Here is a 23,187-nt window from a genome sequence, read left to right as displayed (position 1 = left end):
GTTCCCAATTGCAAATTAATGGCTGCTGCCACTGTACACTCCTCCACCCGTATACATGGGGGAGGGAGGGTCCGGTCCATGGGCGATGTACTTTACTGTATAGGCATACAGTGTGATATGTCTCTGCCATACGTTTTAAAGACACGTCAGAATCCTATTGATGTATCCTTACAACTTATGGCAAAAAAGTGGGTGTGAACCCAGCCTAAAGCTGCTATATTTCAAGAACTGTATGGTGCTGTGTTTGGAACAATGAGCATGTGAGGGGAAAGGGGCAATGTACAGGCTGAGCTACAAAGTGTAAGTTTACATCTGGCTACAGCCTGGAAAGACGGAGCTCAATGATCACCACATTGAGAAGTGAGAAAAATGTAAAAAAAAGTTAATACAAAAGTATTTGTACTCATAACAATATAACTTTTAGCCATTACCAAATTGTGACCTTATCCTGGACAAGACTTCTACATTTTGAGGAGTTTCTATGACAAGATCGTTTAGTTCCACGCCTCATTTTTTACTCATTGTAAATCTTTGTTTTGGTAAACAGATCTGTTTCCCAAGGATCCTCTGTGCATCACTCTGTATGTTTTAGTCATTCATTTTTTTTCCACCTAAAAATGTAACTGTGACTCATACAGCACAGGAGGTAATACAACTTTTCTGCCTCCTCCCATACCTTGCAACCGTACAGCTGCCAAAAACTGGGTGTAGCTGAATTCTTTCCTCGCTGTTTCTCTGCATATATGTTCCTATAAAACCCACAACGGCACCTCCCAAATTGCATCATAGGGAACCTATAACTGCTTGTGAAATATCTCTATGCAAGTATTGCCACTCACACTAAAGTGAGCAAGGAGCTCTGGCAACACATAACTCTCCCCGGTAAGTTCTCACAAATATGCATTCAGCACTGATTGTGTAAAGGCGAGTGATTTCTATGAGTAGAGCTCAAGATTTAACAAAACTTTTTAGGTTTTGTGATAGTTGTCTCTGACCAGTTACAGCTGTGCAGTTTATGTATTTTTCTAATTTACCCATAATTTACATTTATTTTACTTGTCTTTTTCTTTTATGTGTCTGCATAATGCTGGATTCACACAAATATTTGCATGTGTTTGCTTTTTTCTTTACAGAAAATCCTGCAGTTAGAGCTAAATTTGGTGTCAGATAACAGAGAAGACTAACTATACAGAATTTATGGTTTTAGCACAGTATGCACTGGGATTGGAATTTTTGGCATTTTTTTTCCAAACCCATTGAAAAACTTTCAAAACAGCTTTCATCTGAGAAACCTACCGCAATCTGCACCTGATGCTATAAAAGATTTTCAGTTGCCTTCTAGCTTCTAAAGGTTCTTAATATAAAAATACATAACTTGTCATTTAGTACTTAATGATATCTACCCAAATACATCTAAATTAGATAGATGGATATTTCTTTTAATCCATTAGGTCATAATACCCCACATAAAATAATGCCAAACTAACTCAACATTCTCCAGGTTTATACTTCATACTTGGAATGCTGGTCTAGAACAATCATTGCTACCCTGAATTCTGGACTTCTGCCAAGGTTTAGGATGTCGTTGCTATAGTAGCTCATAATAGTGATGGTTGATCCTGCAGTAGCAGTGAGAGGATACATGTCTAGTAGAATGTGGTTTAGGAAATCCAAAGGACACAAAATTAGTAGATGTATTTTTGTAAGAAAATGCTACAAATTATCTGATGTAAACCCTATGCTCAAACCTTGTTGTTGAATTGGGTATCTCCTTAACACTTATCTTTCTAGACCTCTTAGGGTGTAGTACAATATGAGGACTCTGCAAGACTTAAGCCTGTGCCAACAAGCAAGTCCAACAAAGTGTCCCTGTGTGCTTGTGGGACTTACCAGACTGAGCCAAAAAGCATGGCAGTCCAGTTTAGTAATTCTAGGTTCTGTTATATAAACCTGCAAGTCCACATGGTGTGAAAAGAGCTTGTGCCCAAAACTTTAAAAAACAGCCTTCTGCCATGGCACGGGAGACAGCCCTTTTTCACTGTTGTGGACATGAACCCTATGGCCAGTTTCACATGTCAGTATTTTGGGCAGTAGTTTGGGTTAAGGGTTAATCAGAAATGGATCCAAAATACGAATGTATGAATACTTTCCAGCATACATGATATATGTAGGATCCACTACTGGTTGTGGCTTACAAATACGGATACACCTTGTTCACTCAGAAATGGGTGTTGTTTGGTTACCTTGTCACACATTTTTATGCTGTCTAGTTTGGCTTCTATTTTGGTATTTGTGGTTAAGCAATTCTGCAATATCTTGTGAGGCTTCATTCACACACAATTATAGTTTTATGGCAGCGTTTTTGGGTTGGTAAAATACATTTATTCAGTTTAATCAAGTTCTTCTTGGTGGTGTCAACACATTTGTTAACATATATTTTTTGGCCATTTTCACCAGGGGCAGATTAAGACAACCAAGGGCCCTGGGCTGTCTGAATATTATAGCCCCTACAAGTCTGGGAACCACTTCCTAAATATGGTAGTAGAATCAAGTTTCTTGCAGATTGGAGGATGCCTCCCTTTTGCCTCCTTCCAATCAGTGGTTGTAGGACCTTTGGAGACTTTCAAAGGTCCTAAAATGGCTCTTGTGTACATGTGTAGCAGGATGAGGATTTCATGGGTGAAGGTCCTTCTGAGTATAAAACTTGATGGGTGGTTTGGGTGGCCATGGGCCCCCTAGAACGGTTAGGCTCATGACTATCTCCCAAACTGCCTATATTATAATGCAATACTACTTTACATAATCCCCTGTTGCCTTACAGCTAACATCTGCCATGCATACTTGACACCGGTATATTGTATGTATTATCTACTTGTATTGGAGACTATAAATAACCATTTATTTACATTAAGGGACATTTTAAGAAATTTCATAACCTAATTCTGTTATGCTAGTTATTCCTTCCAAAACTTGTATAGCCAATACTAATATAGAACATAGTATCCCTGGCATCTGGATTGGGAATGATAATATGCCAATTATGTGGTATAACATTTGCATAATCACTAGAGAGAGATGTCCTCCATAGCTGACATTTATTATACTTTTGATCATGGCAATGGACATATAATTGCCTTATAGATAACTAATTGCAGTAAGTGGCAGGTGGGGGGAGACAGAGCAAAAATAGTGTTTATTAGTTAGGCCATGAAAGATTAACTTAATAAAATGAATAAAAATCTTGGCATTTTGGCTTAATCCATATACTGTATACATTTTTAATCATGAATATCCAGAGATCCTGAGTGATAGTGCTTAGATGTCAACTATGCCATTTAATTGACTGCATAATGTGACTGATGGCCCCAGGCACTTCAGTGTTATTCATGGCAGGTGTATGCTGAAGCCTTAAGTGTACAATGACCTCAGGGCTACAGCAATCTCATTATGAGTCCTCTCTCTCCCCAGTGAACTGATATTATAGCCTGCAAGTACATGTATCTTTGTCAGTATAAATATGGAAATCACGTGCGGTATACAGTCTAATTTTATATTACCAGTTGTATTCTTCAATGGCCGGACTCCTACTTTTAAAGAAGACTCGTCACCAGAATTTTACCCTCCAAACCAACAATGCCTGCTTGTAAAGGGTTAAAAGTACTCTCCATTTCACCTTAAATTAGTTGCAAGTGAGGCACTTTTTTCCAGATATGCAAATGAGCTTACTTGACTCTTTTTTTATCCTGGGTTTGACTCTTCTTCTCTCTCTGGGTGCCTGTGAAACACACCCCCTTATTTTGAATGACAGCTGCACTGCCCTGCCTCCTTGTTCACTACTGGGACATGCTCCTGTATGGAACCAGTACTTAGGGACAATCTGCCATTATTCAACCATATACATATAAAGCTCTGTTTTCACATGGTGCCTTGTGTTACATTTATGTCATGTGATGTCATTTAAGGTAATTATCCCCCTAACTTTTGCCATATCTATTTCCTAAAATCCTAAATTATTAGATAAATCAGGAGCCAAGGCTGGACTCCCATCACAGATGTACTCAAGTTGTGGAGTCTTCAGTATTAATGAGCTGCCAGATCCCCCATTGCTGGTTAATAGCTTTCTCCCTATGTGTAACATAGGGAGCAGTCAATCCGCAGAAGGATCATGAATTTGACTTTTTGTGACAAGCTCAGCTGAACCTGTGGTTGAATCAATGTATCTGTCACTCCTTTATGCTGCTCCCCAATATATTCCTTTTAACAGTCTGTATTAAACATCTCAGGGTGTGTAGGAAATTAGCATTCCAGTGGCTATGACACTGTCCTTTATACACATGGTTTAACCACGTAAACAAAGTGGTTTGCCAGTGTCACTGTCTGCCAGTACATATCTCACAAGATAGGTTGGGTTGCCTAGGATTTTGTTTTTTAATATACAATGAGTCAGAGTACTGTGAATCTGACAGATGGGTGGGGCGGCTGGCTGGTGTGACATTTGATGCCTGTTATCACACAATAGTTACACATCACTTGCATGACTTCACATCGAAGCTCTGCCTCTCAATTTTTCAAAATATGATTTCTGAAATGTCAAATTCAGAGAAAGAAATATCTAATATCTGGGGTGTTTGCACCACTAGTTAGCAATAGCCAACTCCCAGAACTGTTTTTACAGTGTCAGAGTTTACACCATTACAATAGTTTTTTTTATACCAGGAACAGGTTTGTCCACATAAATATAAACACTAGTTAAAGTGTAACAATGAGACTAGAACAACACAGGTCCTGTAACTCACTAAGCGAAAGACTTTAAGACGGGACCTAAAGGTTGCTATGACATGACCAGAATTATCTTCTTTACAGAAAATGATCTTCTTTATTAAAGTCAAAAAACAATCTTCTGAAACTTTGTTTAGAGAAAAAATCCTGGAATGAGCTGCACAACTTTTACTACTATACTTGTATTTATATGATATGATACATTCAACAGATTCACTATTTCTTAATGTTGATACAATGACTTTTAAACTTGCTGTTTTCCATTTGAAGCCATTCCATTATATACTTCTTTTTTCACGATTAGTAACTAAATCTTCAATATTTATACCACTCTTAACGTGCGAACCATGTTGTAATAAGCCATAAGAAACAAATCACTCAAATATGGTAAGGACAATGAGTAATTGATACATAATTTCACTCTTGATCAAATGTCTGCCTACTCTGCCATGCTATTGCGCTGATGGCAATTTACTCCAATAACGTGAACTGGACTGCTGACTTTTTAAGGAGTGACATTTTTCATTTTAGTGACTATGACACTATCTATACCTCTATGTAGGAAGCAGTTTGGGATACATTCTAAACTTGAATCTGAACTACAGTAAAAAAAAAGTTATCATGACTACATTGCTGACTCTTACCCAACTTATTTATGTATGTTTTTGCAAATGCAATGTTATGGGATGGTTGTCAGGAAGAGAAAAAGGACAAATAGTAGACATTTTGGATGACAAGGGAGAACCAAACCCTTAGTAGTTGGGTGTTGGCTCGAACGTAAAAATATTAGGAAGTGTTCCACAGAGCAGTCAGATGTAGCTAAGCAAACACATTAGGGGCGTTGTTTTATGTTTTAAGTACAGACTGGAATTGGGCTAGTACATGTCTTGTAGACGCTGCTGTAGACTGTGGTGTCTCCAGCATCATTCTGCACTCAGAAACAGACAACACATTGAACAAATGTGTGATTATAGTATCATAGTAGATAAGGTTGTAAAATGATGCAGACTGAATCGACCGTATATTCATGATGTCACATTAATTTTGCTGTGTTTGTGACTGTATTTTATAGTGAAGCAAGTAATCCCTCACTTGTCAAAATATCAAGAAATATGCTTTTATCTGATAATCTTAGTAATATCCATTTAATGTGGGTGTTTTCTTATTATTTTAGTGATTTAGAGAATGGTTGAGTAATGTCGGGGCCTGAGCAATGTCACTGTTTCCTATATTGCATGCCAGCTCCACTCTGCGTAGGTGGCAGGTCTTTATTAAGTGACATTAGGGCAGATACAGCAAAACCAGATTTGCAAGTTTTGTATAATCAGAAAGTTAATTTACATTTATTCATAAGCTTCACAAAATACATCAACATAATGCATAGAAAAAATGAGTACATCATGTAGTTATCTTGAAAGTTACCAGTTATCCCACCAAGCAGTGAACCTCCAAGGCCACCCATATGAGTTTATATACCAAGTTGTCTAAAAAGAAGCAGAAAACATTAGGCCAGGACATATAAATGTATATGTACAGTAAATTAGTAATATGGTGGAGAGCATTTACATAGTTATGTAGTTAGTATTGTTGAAAATAGTCATACGTCCATCAAGTTCAATCGAGGAAGGGATGGGATGAGGAAGAATCATATGACGTGTTACCTATGACATTTGTGCAGTAAATATACATTCATAACAGTGTCTTGTTTAGCCAAGACCCCATAAAAATTCTAAAGATCTATGTTCTTATAGTAACCAGGACAGAACTGGGCTTTTGCTGATGCTTGGATAAAATCTTCACTTTTCTTATTACAAAAGCAATACTTTCCATTTGCACATAACAAATATCTCCAATTTGTACAAGAATTTGTCTCTTAGTCAGTAAGAAAATTTTATTTTAACTGTCACAGTTTTAGTTTTGGGAATCAACAAAGGACAAAAAGATATGAGTGATACCCAAGGCTTTTTACCTGCTCAAAAAAGGGAATGCTAGATAATTCAGTATAAACTCAAAAATGATGGCCACGTGTTTGCTAAAATAAGTCTTACTCTGTAAGCGCCTCAGGTACATTTCTGTCATTTTTAAGATGAAAGGATGGATGCCTGGAGCAATTGTAGGTACTATAACAGCCTTCCACAGCTGAGATGATTCACTGTGCAGAATCATTTACACGATGACCACTGTCATGGAGACTATACACTATATGTATAAGGAGGGAAATAATACACTTTCTATACTCCAATTATCTGTTAAGAAAAATGTTCACAGCTATTAAACAGCAAGTGATGAGTCAATGTGTCATGTCATGTCCCTTTATCAGGCTGTAACAATGAGAATGACATTCACTGCATAGCAACTGCTGCATTTACATAATGTAAAGTATATATATATTATAAATCATTTTACCTGGCAGGAACAAAATTACTTGGTAAGTTCTACAATTCTGTGAATTAGACCTGATGCACATAAACATATAGAGGGCTGGCACAAGGCCCCATATGAGCTCATGCCCACGGCCAGTGTATTCACACAAGTGATAGGGCAGATTGTGGCCCAGGCAAACATTTTCTGCTGCTATTGGCATTGTGAGCGTCACTCACCTGTCGATGACAGGCAGGCCGCAAACAGGGGATTCACATAGCGTCCCCCTATTGGCGGGCCACAAAGTGTACATGTTCGTGTACATGGAGCCTTCACTAGTTTTAAAGAGAATAAGGCCTCCTGTACTGTACACAAATGTATTTTGGAGACTTGTACTAGCCGTTGTTTCAACAGCTAGCAAATGTCCCCATGTATTTTGTGGACTTATATACATGGCCATGGGTTTCACGACCCTATGCATGACCAATGACGCGTCTGCAAAACTCAGACAAGGTCGTATTCTTGCCCATATTTGTGGGCGGTGCAGTCCCCTTGTTCTGTCATCTCATGTAAAGCAACGGGCCTATTGTTTGCAGCCCATGAAATGCAGAGAGAACTTTATGAGAGAACTTTATGAGGTAAATCCGTATGTATTGTCAGGCTGAGACATTCACTACCACATATTTACTTCATAAAATCATCATAAGTATATAAACAATTGCTTGGCAACAAAACCTAAAGGGTTTCCATATAGAAATACCACAGACAATGACATAGCATTTGTAATGACAGGAGGTGAGAAGATGAGAAGGGTGTGATATTATATGGTCTCTTGTGCAAGCTTATTGTTAAATTCTTAAGACATGTCAAACATTTTATCATCTCCCCGTTTACACACAGTTCAGGGGGTTTATAATAGATCTCTCCAAAGCAATATAAAGAGAGATTTTAGTCATTTAAGTTATCTCCAAGAAACTGTACAAAAGGGAATTAGTGGATGCCCACCTATCACAAAATCTGGGTTTATTATATCCCAGTGTCATTGGAATTGGTTGTGCATGACTAGATGCTTTACTCATTCTCTATGGCATGACTGGAGCTAAGCACTTTACTTAGCAGTCTCTGACAAGTGAATAGAGCGTCCATTCTATATGTCCAAAAATCAGACCCCCAAACTTTCTGAAATTAAAAACCTTAAAATTACTAGAATAAGAGAGCATGCTAGAAACATATAGGAAACCTTTTACCATCCTCGTATGTCATAATTACTAAGTTCTATGGTAAAACCTGAAGTAACTATGGTGCTGGCCACTTATAGCCACTACAGAAAAAGGTGAACCGAGCTATCACCCTGGATAAAGACTGTATGAATGTAACATAACTTTCTGCAATGTATTCTCTAAAGTTTGCTGTCACATTCTATTCTAATATGACTGCTAGCAATGGCTTGTGGACGACCTGTGCTCATTGACATGTTACCTGAGGCAAAGGTAACACGTTGGTACATGATTACAAAAGTCAAGTAATGCGCATAACCAAACATGTTTTAGAAAAAGATACTATAGTGTAGTTTCCCATACAATAAGTAGTTACTATTCCCTGTACAGTACATGGGCCAATTACTCTACCCATCACTAAAATAGAACACAGGGTGTGCCATTGGGGAGATGATGTGACATGTAAGCAATGACAGGTCATTTACATTCATTTATTTCACCTCATGTTGATACATACTAATGAAAATGATTTACTACACTTGGCATTTAGATTTGGTCATTACTACCATGTATACAATCCAGAGCTGCTAGCAATAGTGTTTTATGGGGAGTTAATTTATTTATGTCACTCACAAAATATTTATGGATCTTATTTCGGTTTTGTTTTAATTAAGAATAGATTCATTAGAATTTCTTTTCTTATAACTGAACGTGTACATATGTAACGGCTCATTGATGATGAATTTAATAGACTTTTGGCATGTATCCTGAAGGTGGTATATAGAGTGTGTCAAGGCTGGACTTTTGGAAGCAGTTCTTCAATATTCTGCATCATTACAAGTTTTTGCCCCTTTGCACACAGTGGGGGTCATTTACTAAGGGCCCGATTCGCGTTTTTGCGACGGGTTACCCGAATTTTTCCGTTTTGCGACGATTTTCCCTGTATTTCCCCGGGATTTTGGCGCACGCGATCGGATTGTTGTGCATCGGCGCCGGCATGCACGCGACGGAAATCAGGGGGCATGGCCGTTTAAAGAAACCGACGGATTCTGAAAAAACGCCGCATTTTAAAAAAAAAATGTAGCTCGACACGCGCTTACCTTCATCCAGGATGGCTCGGTGAACTCCAGTGCGTTGCGATGCTCTTCAGCGCAGCGACACCTGGTGGACGTCGGAGGAACTGCCTTAGTGAATCCCGGCTGGACCCGAATCCACCACAAAGAATGCGCCGCTGGCGATAAGTTGCTAAGTGTACAGAATACCAGAAGAATTACTTCTGATTATTCATTTCTACTTTAGCTTATGATAAATATTACTACATTGTATTTATTTAGTATATATAAAATAAGAAATAAGGCAGTTTTATAAAAAAGACTTGACAAAATACATTATTATATTTTGTGTATGTAGCCTGCATGCAAAATAATGTGACTCCATGGCTACAGCCATCAAATAAACCCTACTTGTAGTCGGAGGGATTCCTATTAACTTTTTTTGATATACAAACAGTAGAAACAGCTGGACATGGCAAAAATGAAACTTAATGTTCTTTATTTACTCCAGAAAAGGAGTAAAATATATTCTGTAATGTCTCTTTCATTTAATGAGGTGACAAGAAAGAAGTGTTCAGACTTGCTTCTCGATGCACATGGAAACCACACGTGCAAACAGAGTATCCTTATATATCACAAATAGGCGGCAACACCCATATCTGTGAATATAATTTGTATTCTCCCTTAAGTTACATGGTATACAGGTGTATAGGTTCTGTAGGTTTGTACTTAAGTTGAAATTGTATGTAAGTTGGAATCGTATATCTTGTAATTGTAACCCCAGCAAAATTTTTTGGTCTCTTTGACAATTGTATTATAAATCTTAATTGTAAACACCTCTGATAACTGTTATAGCTGATTATTGTAGCCTGGGACTAAAGTACAGTAAATTGCCAACATCCAGAGGTCCGTTTGTAAATAGGAGTCGTCAGTAAGTCGGGTGTTCTTAAGTAGGGGACCACCTGTATATTGTAGTCTCCATTGCACACTAGATATTAAGAATAGTTGGCTGGTATAAGTGTTCTGCATCTCACTTATTCTAGAAAGACTATCAAAAACTTGCAACCAAGGATAACTAAATGTTTTTTTTTTTTCATATCAAAGTTAGAAGTAATAGCTTTAAATATAGTTGTGTCATGCAACACTCTTTCTTTGGCTAGATGTAGCTATGTCTCTTATGTACAGTATATACAATATATGGTTAGGATATACGTCTGACCCCATAGTGACCTAATTCTAAAGACTAATTTAGAGAATTACAGAAGCCCTGGGATTTAATGGAGCACTGGTTTCAAGGATCACTGCCTGACACTGAATGTAGATATTGCCAGAAATGATTAAAAGGAGTTCTCCAAAATACTTTTATTGATCATCTGTTTTCACTTCAATTGGACCGAGCTGCAAACAGGCCACGTGAAAACAAACATCACTGGCCCGTGAAGAAGTAGCCGAGCTCACTCCAAGCAGCTGATCAGCAAGGGGGGTTATCAGACACCCTCTAATCTTTTATTGATTGTATTTTTGTTGAGATTTAAAGTGCAGAAATAACACAACACACATGTATCGGTAAACAATGATATAAATTTGGTACCACGGCATTATGAGTCTAGTCTAGCTATTGGAAGGTCCAAAAATGTAACAGACATTAACATAAGAAAGTCTAATCAGCTACAACACACAAAAAAGGGGGGAAATTAGATAAAGAATGAATGTAAATGAAGGTAGGACATAAAAGAAAGAACACAGCAGAACACAGTATCTTGAGGATCGATCCTTACACCATTCTGATCTAATATTGATTATTTATTCTAAGAATAGGTGAATAATCCATTTAAAAAATGAATTCCTGTAAACTTCATTAGGCCAGAGACAGAGGAGGGATTGCTGCAGAAGCCTCCTGCTTGTTTCTACTGCAGTTTAAAGCAGCAAGTTTATACAAATCCTGTCCACTATGTAGTACATCACTGGTCAAGACTTTGGCAGAGAATCAAGGTCAGGAAACAGAGTAGAGGTCAGATAGATCACAATAGTCTCAAAATAGCGCTTTCTCTCAGGCAACAAGGCACAAAGATCCGTCAGGGAACAAAAGAAGAGGCAGCGACTGACCAGCGCCTATTAACTTCATCCTCTTCCCCATGGATAGGGAACAAGAGTCTGATTTCTTCGGGACCAGGGATCATAGGAATGCCCTATGTGCCCCCCGAGTGTTTTACATGAATATAGCACTGGTCTACATGGTTGAGCAGCACAGATACTTTCATAGTTAGCTCTCCTAGAAGTGAATAGAGCATTGGTCTAACATGCATGGAAGCTTTCCATGGAGCTCTCAGGGGGTCACTGGAGGAGAAACTGCTGGGATCCTGTGGGTAGGGTTGTAAGTGTACTAAAAGGGAAAACCACTTTAAGTTACTTAATAAGTGCCAGTTCATTTAGTTATTTCACAGATCTGATAAACTAACTTAGATGTGAACTTGCTTTAGTACAAGAGACTGTACAAATACAAGATGTGTCACTCTGCCGTGTTTGACCTGTGGGAATTGTCTAAACTGAGTCCAGAGTTGAGTCCAATAAGTGTGAAAACATAGTACAACAACCAAGACAAAGTGGTGATAAATTGCCCCGCTGAGTCAGGTAAGAACATAATAAAATAAACCAGACAAACGTAGTGATAAATTATCCCCAGTAATTGAGTTACCAAATGTTTGATTCATAGATCTATGATGCATAGATTTTTACTTAAACTGAGTATTATTGTATGTTTTCCAGACATATTTTTGTCTCAATACTTGGTACATCCCATTATAATCTTGACTATATGCTGTGAACCCTTAAACAATGTCATTTCATGTTATCATCCTCGGGCGCGATCTCGGGAACGAGGCCGGAGTTACTGCGCATGCGCAGAACTCCGGCTTCTCGGACGAGGGCGCGCAGCTGCCAGGAGCTGCACGCCGAAGATCACAGGGTAGGCGGGGGAAAGCAGCTACTGGGGCGTGGAGTAGCCGCGCCGTGTAGCCTCGTGTCCGGCTACTCCACGCCCCGGTAGCCGCTTAATTAAATTTACATATTAGGGCAGTAAAGTTTATGCTACGCTAGCGGGGACGTGAGGATTAGCTCTAAAAAGGGCTATCCTCACGTCCCATACATCCACCTACCACCCGATCTACCTTTATAGGTAGATTCGTGGTGGAAGGTTCCCTTTAAAATAACTCAATCCCTGAATAATTTATATCCCCATGAATGGAAGTAACACATTGTAATATATCTTGTCTCTGTTAATACATCTATAATTTTTTTCAACTTTCAATGAGCCAGTCCGCACCCTTTGGCAAGTTCTTGCAGAAACCTCTGGCCTTGGCCCAGAACAGATTCAGGCTGAGGTGTGGCCTGTAGAGCAACTCAAACGGTTGTAAAAAATTTAAAAAGGAGCAAGAAAAACATGCCAACAAGACAAATACTTTGTGCTCAAATGTCCAACTATCCTATTGTAGTATATAAAATATAACGTCAGATTTCATTAAGAAAGATATTACTCAAAATGATCTTATCAGCTTCTTTATTCAATGTTAATGCTGACCAAACTTTCATAATATCCTCATAAAGTAAGATTTTCATTGAAGGTTGTTACTTTTAAACCCTTGAAAAACAAGGCACGGGAGAGCATCGAAATTTGCCCAATCTGGGCCTGGTTACATAATGGTGGGTGCCATCAGCAGAAAGATCCCAGTTGCATGGGTCTAGGAAGATACAATGGAGAAAAATGCAGCAGACAGTTTTTATCAGTGAATTGAATGTTCTCTTGATCAGAAATACATGCAACACTTAAACACTTTCTTTCCACTTTGTCAAGCTTGACAAAGACCAAGCGTCGAAACATTTCATATATTTCTGATGAATAAAGAGAACACTTGATTCACTGGATTACAACAGAGTTCTGCTGTTTTTTCCTCGATTGTACATCTTAGTTGTTCAACATTTTACAGCTGCACAGAACATTACACATATATGTTAAAATGAAAGAAGACTCCACCAAATTTATTTATATATTGTAGCTCTACCTGGTTCCCAGAGTTATGTATATTCATACAGGGAAGGCTGCCAACTATTGAGTGATACCGTCCTCCAAATTCCCAAGCATAGAGTGAACAAGGGTTTCAATCAATTAGTTATATGTTAGACTGAATCTTTCACTTCATATTTCTATATCAATCTGCTCTGCTCTTTCTGCACATAGTTTGTCCTGTTTCTGGAACCATCAGTGACCAGATGTAATCTGTGGCTTAAAGACTAGTTCTTATTAACATCAATGGACTTGAGAGAAAAAATTTGAAGCTGCTAATTGGCTTTACCTTTCAGTTTACTTAAAATAGCATATGGGGAAATTGGGTTTCTAATTTATATAGTTTGTGTGTAATCTGCTCTTTTGCATTGCAGCAATTGAGTACAAACATTAAACTTAGAACAATTGACTTTTCAGATCAGCAAGAAGCACAATGAGTGTTTGTCTTGGCTTAAATACTCCAGTTAACCATACTTAGTAGTATATATCTTTATAATGATTATGTAGAGGGCCTCAATATTTACTCATCAAACTATTGTGGTTTAATGAATAGTTTTATTGTATGTTGTTTGTTGTAGCAACTCAGGATTCTTTATGATAATAGCAGTGAGTCTAGGGAACTCGCTTGTATGTTGTGATGTTTGATACACTGGACAAGTTTGCAAGGGGCCAAGATACCTTTCTTGACAGCAAAAATATTATTTATTGTGAGAATTAGATTTCTGAGAAGTGATGTTTGATCTAGGGTTTTATTTAACTGCCATGTTGGGTATTTTTTTTATCAACTAATAGGCATCATCTTTTTTGCCTTCATCTAGAAAATAAACCACTGTAAACCACTGTTGGACTTAAATGAAATCTAACATCAAAATCCATCATGATAAACCAGGGACACTCAGTCATAGATCCATAAATTTTTTTATATTTGTGATCCATGTCCTCCTTCCTAATATCAACTTTTAAAATGAGCTGGAAGGGCATTATCAGAGCTCCTCCTGTTGCAGCTTCACAGGCTAATACACGGTCTCCCAGGGTTGGACTGGGGTGCCTGTGGCCCACCAGAGAAATTGATTCTGGGGGCCTACCCTTCTACTACATAGAAACTTTACCTACATTGCAAGAGTCTGTGATCAGGGAATTTTTAGGTACTGGTGGGGAGGCAGTGAAATAACTAATACAGAAATTCTCCTTCACTCTCTTCCAGTGCTCGGCTCTCTGTTTGTATACTGAGGCTGCAGTAACCATATGTCAGGGCATTAATGTTGGTGTATGTTATAAGAATTACCCCTGGTTTTGTGGTCTTCCTGCTGAGGACTGGCTGTTGTCAGGGATGAAAGTGTCAGCTCCAATGGGATCTGTTACCTCACAGGTGACATGTCTTATCCTTTGGGTCCAGAAGTCCTGATAACTTCTCCCTATAACTGCAGCCGGATTCAGCACCCTCTGAAACAGGATGATTGGTTGTGTGATGTCATCAAGTTGTAGTGAATCCTGGGTCAAAGTGCAACGTGCGTCTAGGAAGTGTCTTGATCGCTTCCGGTATGGCCGGCTGCACTGTGTACAATACTAAAACTGGCAGAGGCCTCCTTTGGGGACAGAAGCCCCTGCCACAGAGCCATTTCTGGGGCTTACCAGAGGGTCTTCCAGTCCTAGGCCAGGGCGGTCCAACCCTGTTGTCTCCCCTACCTCTGCCTGATATAATTTCACTGCAGCAGAGGAATTTTCAGCACACAGTGGGAGGGGGAAGTGCTCCTTGCACACTGTAACATCATGTAAATGTGCAGCACGGAGGAGTTCTGGGGATGACTTTCTTGTTCATTATCAGAATTTTTGAAAGAATAAAAGTCACGGATAACAAATAGAAGTAAATTACCACCATCAAAGTACCTGGATCAATGGATAAATGCCTCTAGTGCCCAAGATTTACTTTAATGGACCTATTGTTTTATTCAATCGACTACTATATTATGACTCATAAGGCAACTTATATTATATATATATTATATAACTTGCCGTATGAATATATATATATATTTTTTTTTTTTAAATAATAATTTTTCTTACCAGCAGGATACAATTGCCCAGATATATTATTGTGTCTGTGCCAATTTTTTGTCTATATTTGTATAAAAACAAAGTGTCTTGCACATGTATTTATTAGTGTTTACGCTGTGTCACAGTTGCATTTTCTCTGACACTTTACAAAACTGTGCACATAAAGGGGCATGGTAGTGCTTAGGCGTACTTTGAGACACATTTATGTCTAGAATACAACACAATTGTGTTGGACAGTGTAGAATGAAGATGCACCAAAAAAAAAGTTTGAACTGTGTGCACATCCTGAAAACAGACTAGATTGACTAAGAGCCTGTGATACTGTTAAATAATATTGCGCAAAGCGCACATTACACTTGTTTTTTATATCTTCTTTTAGTTTCTTATTTCTAAGTTGATTGTTAAGTGAACACAAAAATATTATTAACCTAACATTCAAGTTGGAATTGAAGTCCAGAGATACATTCTTAATTCTGCTGATTGATGTAGGAAGCAGTTGACAATTTTGTTAGCTGGATTCCTTTCTGAATATTATTTGCAGAGTGAATATCAGATCAATCTTGAAACAATAAATACAATATATAAAAAAGAGAAAATCACGCTCCCATACAGTAGAAAATAGGTATATTAATAGCCCACAAGTGTCTCAATACCCAAAGGGTGGGGGACCCTCAGCACAGAGTCCTAGATCCCAAGACTGGATTTGGATCTAAAGAATAGGGAAGTTCTCCCTATGCCTAATCCTCTGTTCATGAAATAAATAAATTCATCTACTTTTGTACATGTTTGCTCCTAATTGTCCAATTTTTTACTTTCACCCTGATTGAACCAACAAGGAATTCTGTTACTTTTCATCTCTGAAGCTATAGTATTGCAGTTCTAAACAATAATAGTTATATAAGAGTTACACAGGTTAAGCATATGATAAGTAATGTAATCTCTATACAAAGGATTTCTTATATGTGTAAATGCAAATTGAGGCCTCATGCACATGTCCACAGCAGGCCGCAAGCCGGCCGGAAAAGGAGGGGGTGCCACCCTAGTCCTGGCAGGTATAAGACCCGCTCTATGTTTTGCGGCGTGGCCGCCCCCATCTCAGACACGGTACTGTGAGACAAAAAGATGCTCACCATGCCTTCATTCTGCTGCTTTTGCAGCTAGCTCACGGCTGCCATGATGCGGATGATGGGGCCTGATGTAAATATATATATATATGTATATATTTTATTTTTTTTTACTTGCACATCTATTGCACAATCTGGTTCCTATGACCCACACTGCCAGTGTTATTCCTTTAACCTGCATTCTGAGTGTTAACTTTACTAGTGATAATGACTTTAGCAGATATACATATTGTAGAAAACTATGAAGGATAAGGCTGTCAGTAGCAGAAGAAGTAGAATGATTCTTTGATAATCTAGTTGCACTACACCCAGATTCCTATATTGTACCTTGGGTTCACTGTTGGCAAATTATGTAAAATATACTAGGGTCTGGGTTGGATATGAAGAATAGACTGAGTCACATAGATAAATACACTTTCAGTGTTGGAGGTGTGTCTGTAAATCGCACATACCAGTGATGAAATGATACTACCTCACCCATAAGGACACTCCTTGAGGTTGCAAGTTCAGGTTTTTAATGTGCAATCTAGATCTCACCCAGCATTCCATCTTTATCTATCTTTTTTTCTTTCTCCTGTCTACCTTTTTTTACCAGTTCTTTTTGTTTATGGAAAAACTACATATTTATCACCTCCACTGTTCTCCCACTGCACATTCCTCCATCTTTCCTTCATTTCATTTACTTCTTCTTATGATCCTGCTAAATTAATTTACTGCCCTTCATCTATTTTCTATATTTTATGCAAAATTGAAAGTTGATATTTTACGGTATATTACTAATATATGCCATTAGGTTATGTTTGGCAGAAGTTTCATACGTCTCCCTCCCTTTAAACATGTGGTCAAGGTATCTGCCGTCATTTAGCAGTCACTGGTTGCATCTTAACTTAGCTGTATTTTCAAATGTATGGCAGTGATTATAATGTTTTATAATATTCATGTCTGACCATCTGTATATCTCTTTTAGGGTCTGGTGTGGAATCCCCAGCAATAAAGCAAGATGTTGGTCATCCTAGCAGCTGTGTTTGTGGTTCACATCGCTGTCACTATCATGCTCTTTGTGGCCACAATTTCTAATGTATGTATTATTATAAAATTGTATTTCTTATTTTGTTATTTGCTAGTCTGTTTTACCTTGAAAAAAGAATGTAAAGAGAATAACATAAAATATTTTGTTTAGCATTTTACACTTTTTAGGCACAGAAACAGTAGAGTATGTTGTGGGGAGATAGATACAAAAGATACAAATGAGACAATAGACAAATATAATGATTGATAGATGGATTGGTATAAGAATACTATATAAGGTTTCTAAGTGTTTAGAATAGAAAGAGACACAAGACAGAAAACAAGAAAGTCAAACAAAAAGCCTTCTGCAAAACATTACATGCATGCTCAGCCAGGAAAATGATCTGCAGAACCAGCAAAAAAAAGCATGAAGATGAGTCAATTTAGATGGTGCTAACAGTTTCTTTTTTCAGGACCAAAATGTATAACTGTTTCTTTTAAGCACAATGTTTAATAACACAGGAAATCCAATGCGCAAAGACTATAATTTATTTTGGTTATTATATTTCAGGTTTGGCTAAAAACTAACACTGGGATAACTTCGCTAGGTATATGGTACCATTGCACTTCAGGGACCTGTAACAGTATATTTAACTACATTGATTCTGGGAACCGTAAGTTACTATTCTTTTCTTAAGAACATGTTTTGTCTCAATGCGACTTCACAATACAATAAAGACTAGTATGTTTTTCTGAGTAACATCAACTGGTAATGGAGTGGTAGATTTAGGAGGTGCTATAGGCTAGTCCAGTCTTTTGTATTGATATATATGAATAAAGAGAGGGGGGTTATTTATCATTGGTTTTGTGTGACTTTTTTGGAGTAAAAAAGTCCCATTGAGTTTTTTTGGACTTTACTGCTAAAAAGTCTCAAGGAACAATTTACACCACTTCATTAATCTGGCGTAACCATGAGAAAGCTATATTCATGACTTGGGACTTTTGCACAAAGCCACATAGTGACTCCATTGCCTTTCTGGCACATGTGCTGGAACTTTTTATGCATTTTGTGACTTTTTTGCGATTTTTGTTAACAAAAAAAATCCTAGACAGCAATTAGAGAATGAGATTTTTATAGGGCCAAAGCCACTTTAATGAATCTGGGCAGCAGAGCTCCAAAAACAGTGGAACTTAACCATCAAGAAATGTATAAATAAATGTGCAGCCAGACTTTAGCAGACCTGGTACTATAACACATATATACAGCAATGGATTCTCACATTTGTATGTGCTCCCTACATACCACAAATCCATGTTTCATGGACAAATCTCCATCTGCAGATAAATTTGTTATTTTTTATTAATTCTCTATATGTGAGGCTCCAACTGTAAGCTCATGGCTTTTGCTGTTTGTAACCAGCTAGTCCACTGCTTTTCTTTGTCTTTTTCAGACCCTTCTATGAGAGCGGTGGAAGCTTTCATGATCCTGGCCATTATCTTCTGCTGTTTTGCACTGATCGCATTCATTGCACAGCTTTTCACACTGGGGAAAGGATGTCGTTTTTACATTACGGGGGCCCTAATGTTTGTCTGCTGTAAGTATGCAAAACTCTAAAAATCTGATCACACTGACACTTCTTTATTACAGTCTTCTGCTAATTAAACTTCAAGGACCTGGACATTTCATGTTGCTTATTTTACCATTTTTACCAATACTCTGCTGTGCCCTCACTGTCCTTTATCATTCCTCCCCTGGTCCAACCTTCTCAATCAAGCCAATTTACCTGCTGCTGTGCTGGTATTCTTGCCTCGCAAGAAGGAAACAGCTGACAGGGCTGTCAGAACCATAATTGTTTAAGACACGGGCTTTGAAGCTAGTACTGAAAGAAATTTGTGTCAGCAATATTTTAGAAATTTGATCATGTTTGTCAGGTAATATTTGATTGTAGTTATAGCGTGGTGGACCCCAACAGTGGATTTCACTGGTGGGCCCCACGCATACCAGCCTGAAACGGGCTAGGGGGCTCTGTTAAATGACACAAACTGCATAAATATCAGAAAAATCTGCATGCAATATTAATATTTACAAACATCAAGAAAGAAAACCCAGTGAAGTCTACTATCATTCAGTGTTGTCCATTGGACACCATTTGTGTTAAGCGTTTGACAGATCTGTCACCGCTTAAATAGCATTTTTCTGTTCCTACAGCAGGACAGATATATAAAGTTCTTAGTGTCATGAACAATATTGTATTATTTTTCTAGTGCTCCCTTTTCATAGAACTTATTTAATTCCTTATTACACCTTAGTACACAGACAAAAAATTGGGCAACAGAATGGTTTGGTCCAAGTTGAGTTTGCAGGAGTCTACTACCTCCCTTGGTGCACTAAGGTCTCAGATATAAAGTTGGTTGCACTGCCTCACTACATACAGATTATAATGGTCATTCCTTAGCACCTGGAGCACTGCTGTTCCTGCCCGGACCACTACCCTCTCCATCAGGAGATGTGTCTTGTGAGAATCATGGGGACACTGATAAAAGACCAGTGATTTAAGATGGAAAAGCAGTACTTGGGTGATTAGGATATGACGTTGGTGCCCCAACTGCCTAATTAGCATCCAGATTAAACTGGGAATATTTTGGAAATTACATAATGGAGAGGGGTAACAGTATTTTGGAAAACACTATGCATCTGTCTACAACATACTGCCAGTAGATTCCCTTTAAAGACAAAAGTTACCTTTAACCAAGATCAAGTGAACACATGGCCAAGAAATTTATTAAATATGTTACACATTTTAATTAACAACAATGATCTTACAATGATCTTTTTTCTTTTCTTCACAGTCATTTGTATTCTAATTGGAGTTGCAATCTACACAGCCAGATTTGGACATACTGATGGAACATACCAAGCATACTGTTTCATTTTAGCTTGGATCTGCTTCGTTCTCAGCTTTATACTTGCAATCCTTTATATGATTCTGCGGAAGAAGTAATTGCCTATAGATCTGTACCTACCCCACAGCCTGTGAACCGTAATTTCAACAAATTTCCCCAACTTGCCAACATGAGAAATCCTCCTTCATGCCATAGAAAAGAGGGTGAATACAGTGGACATAGTCTATGAAAGACACACATAAAGTCACATTGTTTTTAATATAATTGCCCCCTTCGGAAAGGCAAAATGGCAGTGGGGAAGCCATCCAAGTCGTAAACAAAAACATGTTGCAGTAAATTTCCCATTTACCTAAATTTAGGGATTCTTAGTCATGAATAAAATGACAAATGGAACAAATTAGAAACTATGTGTGACCCTAAAATAGCAAAAAGTATTTGACTAATTTATTTCTAGTTTATACGATATTTTGGTGTAAACCTTTGTGTTGGGTTGTATTCTGAGGACACCGTGTGGTATTGTCTAAGTAGTGCATGTTCACAATACAAGGCCTCTTGAATTGGCGAATGAATTTGTGAGAAAAAGGGGTTTCCATAGACATTAATTTTCTATTTTACCTTTGTAATGTTAAATATGTTTGTTTAATAGGAATAATAATGTTATTGGTTAATCAGAAAAATGTACGGCAAGGGAATAAATTGTTCAACCCTCAACGGCAATATATAGGTATATGTCAGATATTATATTTGTTTAAATATTAATGTAAAGTGCCCCGTTTCCAAGGTCAGTCATGTGCGCCACTATGATGTGGGGAGCCTTTCACCTTGTATATTAAGCCATTCCTTATTCAGGATATATTGTATTTGCTTTAAGATGCCTTATGTAATAAAGTACCATGTGATAAAACATGTGATTCTCCACGGTTAGGTTTTGTTGTAAAATAATTAATGATGGTATCAATAGAATATATTGGTATAGCGTGTTAACAAAAAAATGGCCAACAAAGAAATCAGAAGTCAATTTTCGTGAGGTGAATTTACACCTATTGCTGCTTAAACCTGGGAAATGGATATGTCTGCAGCCTTGTACAGGATTAATCTACAGGATTAAAAAATATGGCTGCATTTTACCACACCACAAGTTACTTCATTGGTGTCAAGTTGCAGTACTAAATATTGTCCATTCCTGGATAACCCAGAGAACTGGATAACTCTAAAGACATGTCTGCTTTACCGCATATTTGCATCCACTGTCAAATTGTGGAACATGTCATCTTAGAGGGAAGTGTTGTTCCGGAAATGTATAACTAAAATTGCGCTTTCAGTCCTGCGCTACAGCTTTGAGTTTGCACCTGAGACGCCAGCAACTTTAAGGCCCCTTCTCCACTGGCGTTTTTCACGTGCGAGTTCTGCGCGTGCATTTGACGCTCAGAACTCGCATTGCACTCTGTCCCATTGTATTCAATGGGTCTTTCTACATTAGCGTTGTTTTTGACGCGCGTGCTTGCGTTCGTTTGCACGCGCGTCAAAATCGCAGCATGCTCTATTTTTGCGAGTCACGCGCAATTTTCACGCCCCATTCAAGTCTATGGAGATGCATCAAGAACGCATTGCACTCGCAATCATTGCAAGTGCAATGCGAGTGCAATGCGTTTTAAACGTAAGGGTTGCTAGGTGACCAGAATAACATTATTTCCCCTGCTCGCGAACGATCATTTAATTAAAAAAACAGTGAAGAACAGTGAAGAATAGAATAAAAACAGTGAACACAGTGAACACAGTGAACACAGGATCATTTAAGATAAAAACACAGTGCAGAACAAGGTGCAGAATAGATTACAGATGTTCGGCACATCTGCTTACTTGTCGGGAGATACGCGCGGAACGGCGCGAACAAAATAGCATGTGAAGAACAATATATATGTGTGAAGAACACATTGCAGATGTATTTAAACATCTGCAATGTGTTCTTCACACACATATATATTGTTCTTCACATGCTATTTTGTTCGCGCCGTTCCGCGCGTATCTCCCGACAAGTAAGCAGATGTGCCGAACATCTGTAATCTATTCTGCACTGTGTTCTGCACTGTGTTTTTATCTTAAATGATCCTGTGTTCACTGTGTTCACTGTTTTTATTCTATTCTTCACTGTTCTTCACATCTGCTAAATTGTCGGAAGATAATATACGCGCGGAACAGTGAAGAATAGATCGCAGATGTTTGCAAATTATCAGAAGACATTCTTTTTCAATTAAATAACACATTTTAATCCCAAACCATGGTCCCTTTGAAATATGCTCGAGTCTCCCATTGAATCGCGCGTCAAAAATGCGCCGAAAACGCAAAAAAAACGCAAATGACTTCAAGGAAAAATGGAACAAAAACGCAGCCAAAACGTCAGTTTTTCACGCATTGCACCCTGACGTGAAACGCAACGCTAGTGTGCAAGAGGCCTAACACTGGTGTCCCCCTCCCCCATACTGTCAGAAATGACAGAAATGCTTAAAGGGGTTATCGGAGTGTTTTTTAAATTCTTCAGGTGGGCTGGGGAGGGATTTTAAAAAAACAAAGCTTTGGTTTTTTTTTAAATCCCTTCCCAGCCCGCCTGAAGAATTTAAAAAAAACAT

At 38.1% G+C, this 23,187-nt stretch overlaps 1 protein-coding gene across 1 annotated transcript; it reads left to right on the top strand.

Annotated features, from left to right (window-relative positions):
- Positions 1-724: 724 nt before the first annotated feature.
- On the top strand, positions 725-21,466 carry EMP1 (epithelial membrane protein 1). Its single transcript, XM_072128652.1, has 5 exons — positions 725-882; positions 17,616-17,726; positions 18,228-18,330; positions 19,108-19,251; positions 20,507-21,466. The coding sequence occupies exons 2-5, from the start codon at positions 17,649-17,651 to the stop codon at positions 20,656-20,658; spliced, it is 477 nt and encodes a 158-aa protein (XP_071984753.1). The 5' UTR covers positions 725-882; positions 17,616-17,648; the 3' UTR covers positions 20,659-21,466.
- Positions 21,467-23,187: the final 1,721 nt, after the last annotated feature.

The sequence above is a fragment of the Engystomops pustulosus genome, chromosome 10, assembly GCF_040894005.1.
Source record: "Engystomops pustulosus chromosome 10, aEngPut4.maternal, whole genome shotgun sequence".
In the NCBI taxonomy this organism is placed as follows: domain Eukaryota; kingdom Metazoa; phylum Chordata; class Amphibia; order Anura; family Leptodactylidae; genus Engystomops; species Engystomops pustulosus.
Note: the sequence above shows the minus strand (reverse complement) of the source record. Positions and strands in the feature narration are given on the sequence as shown.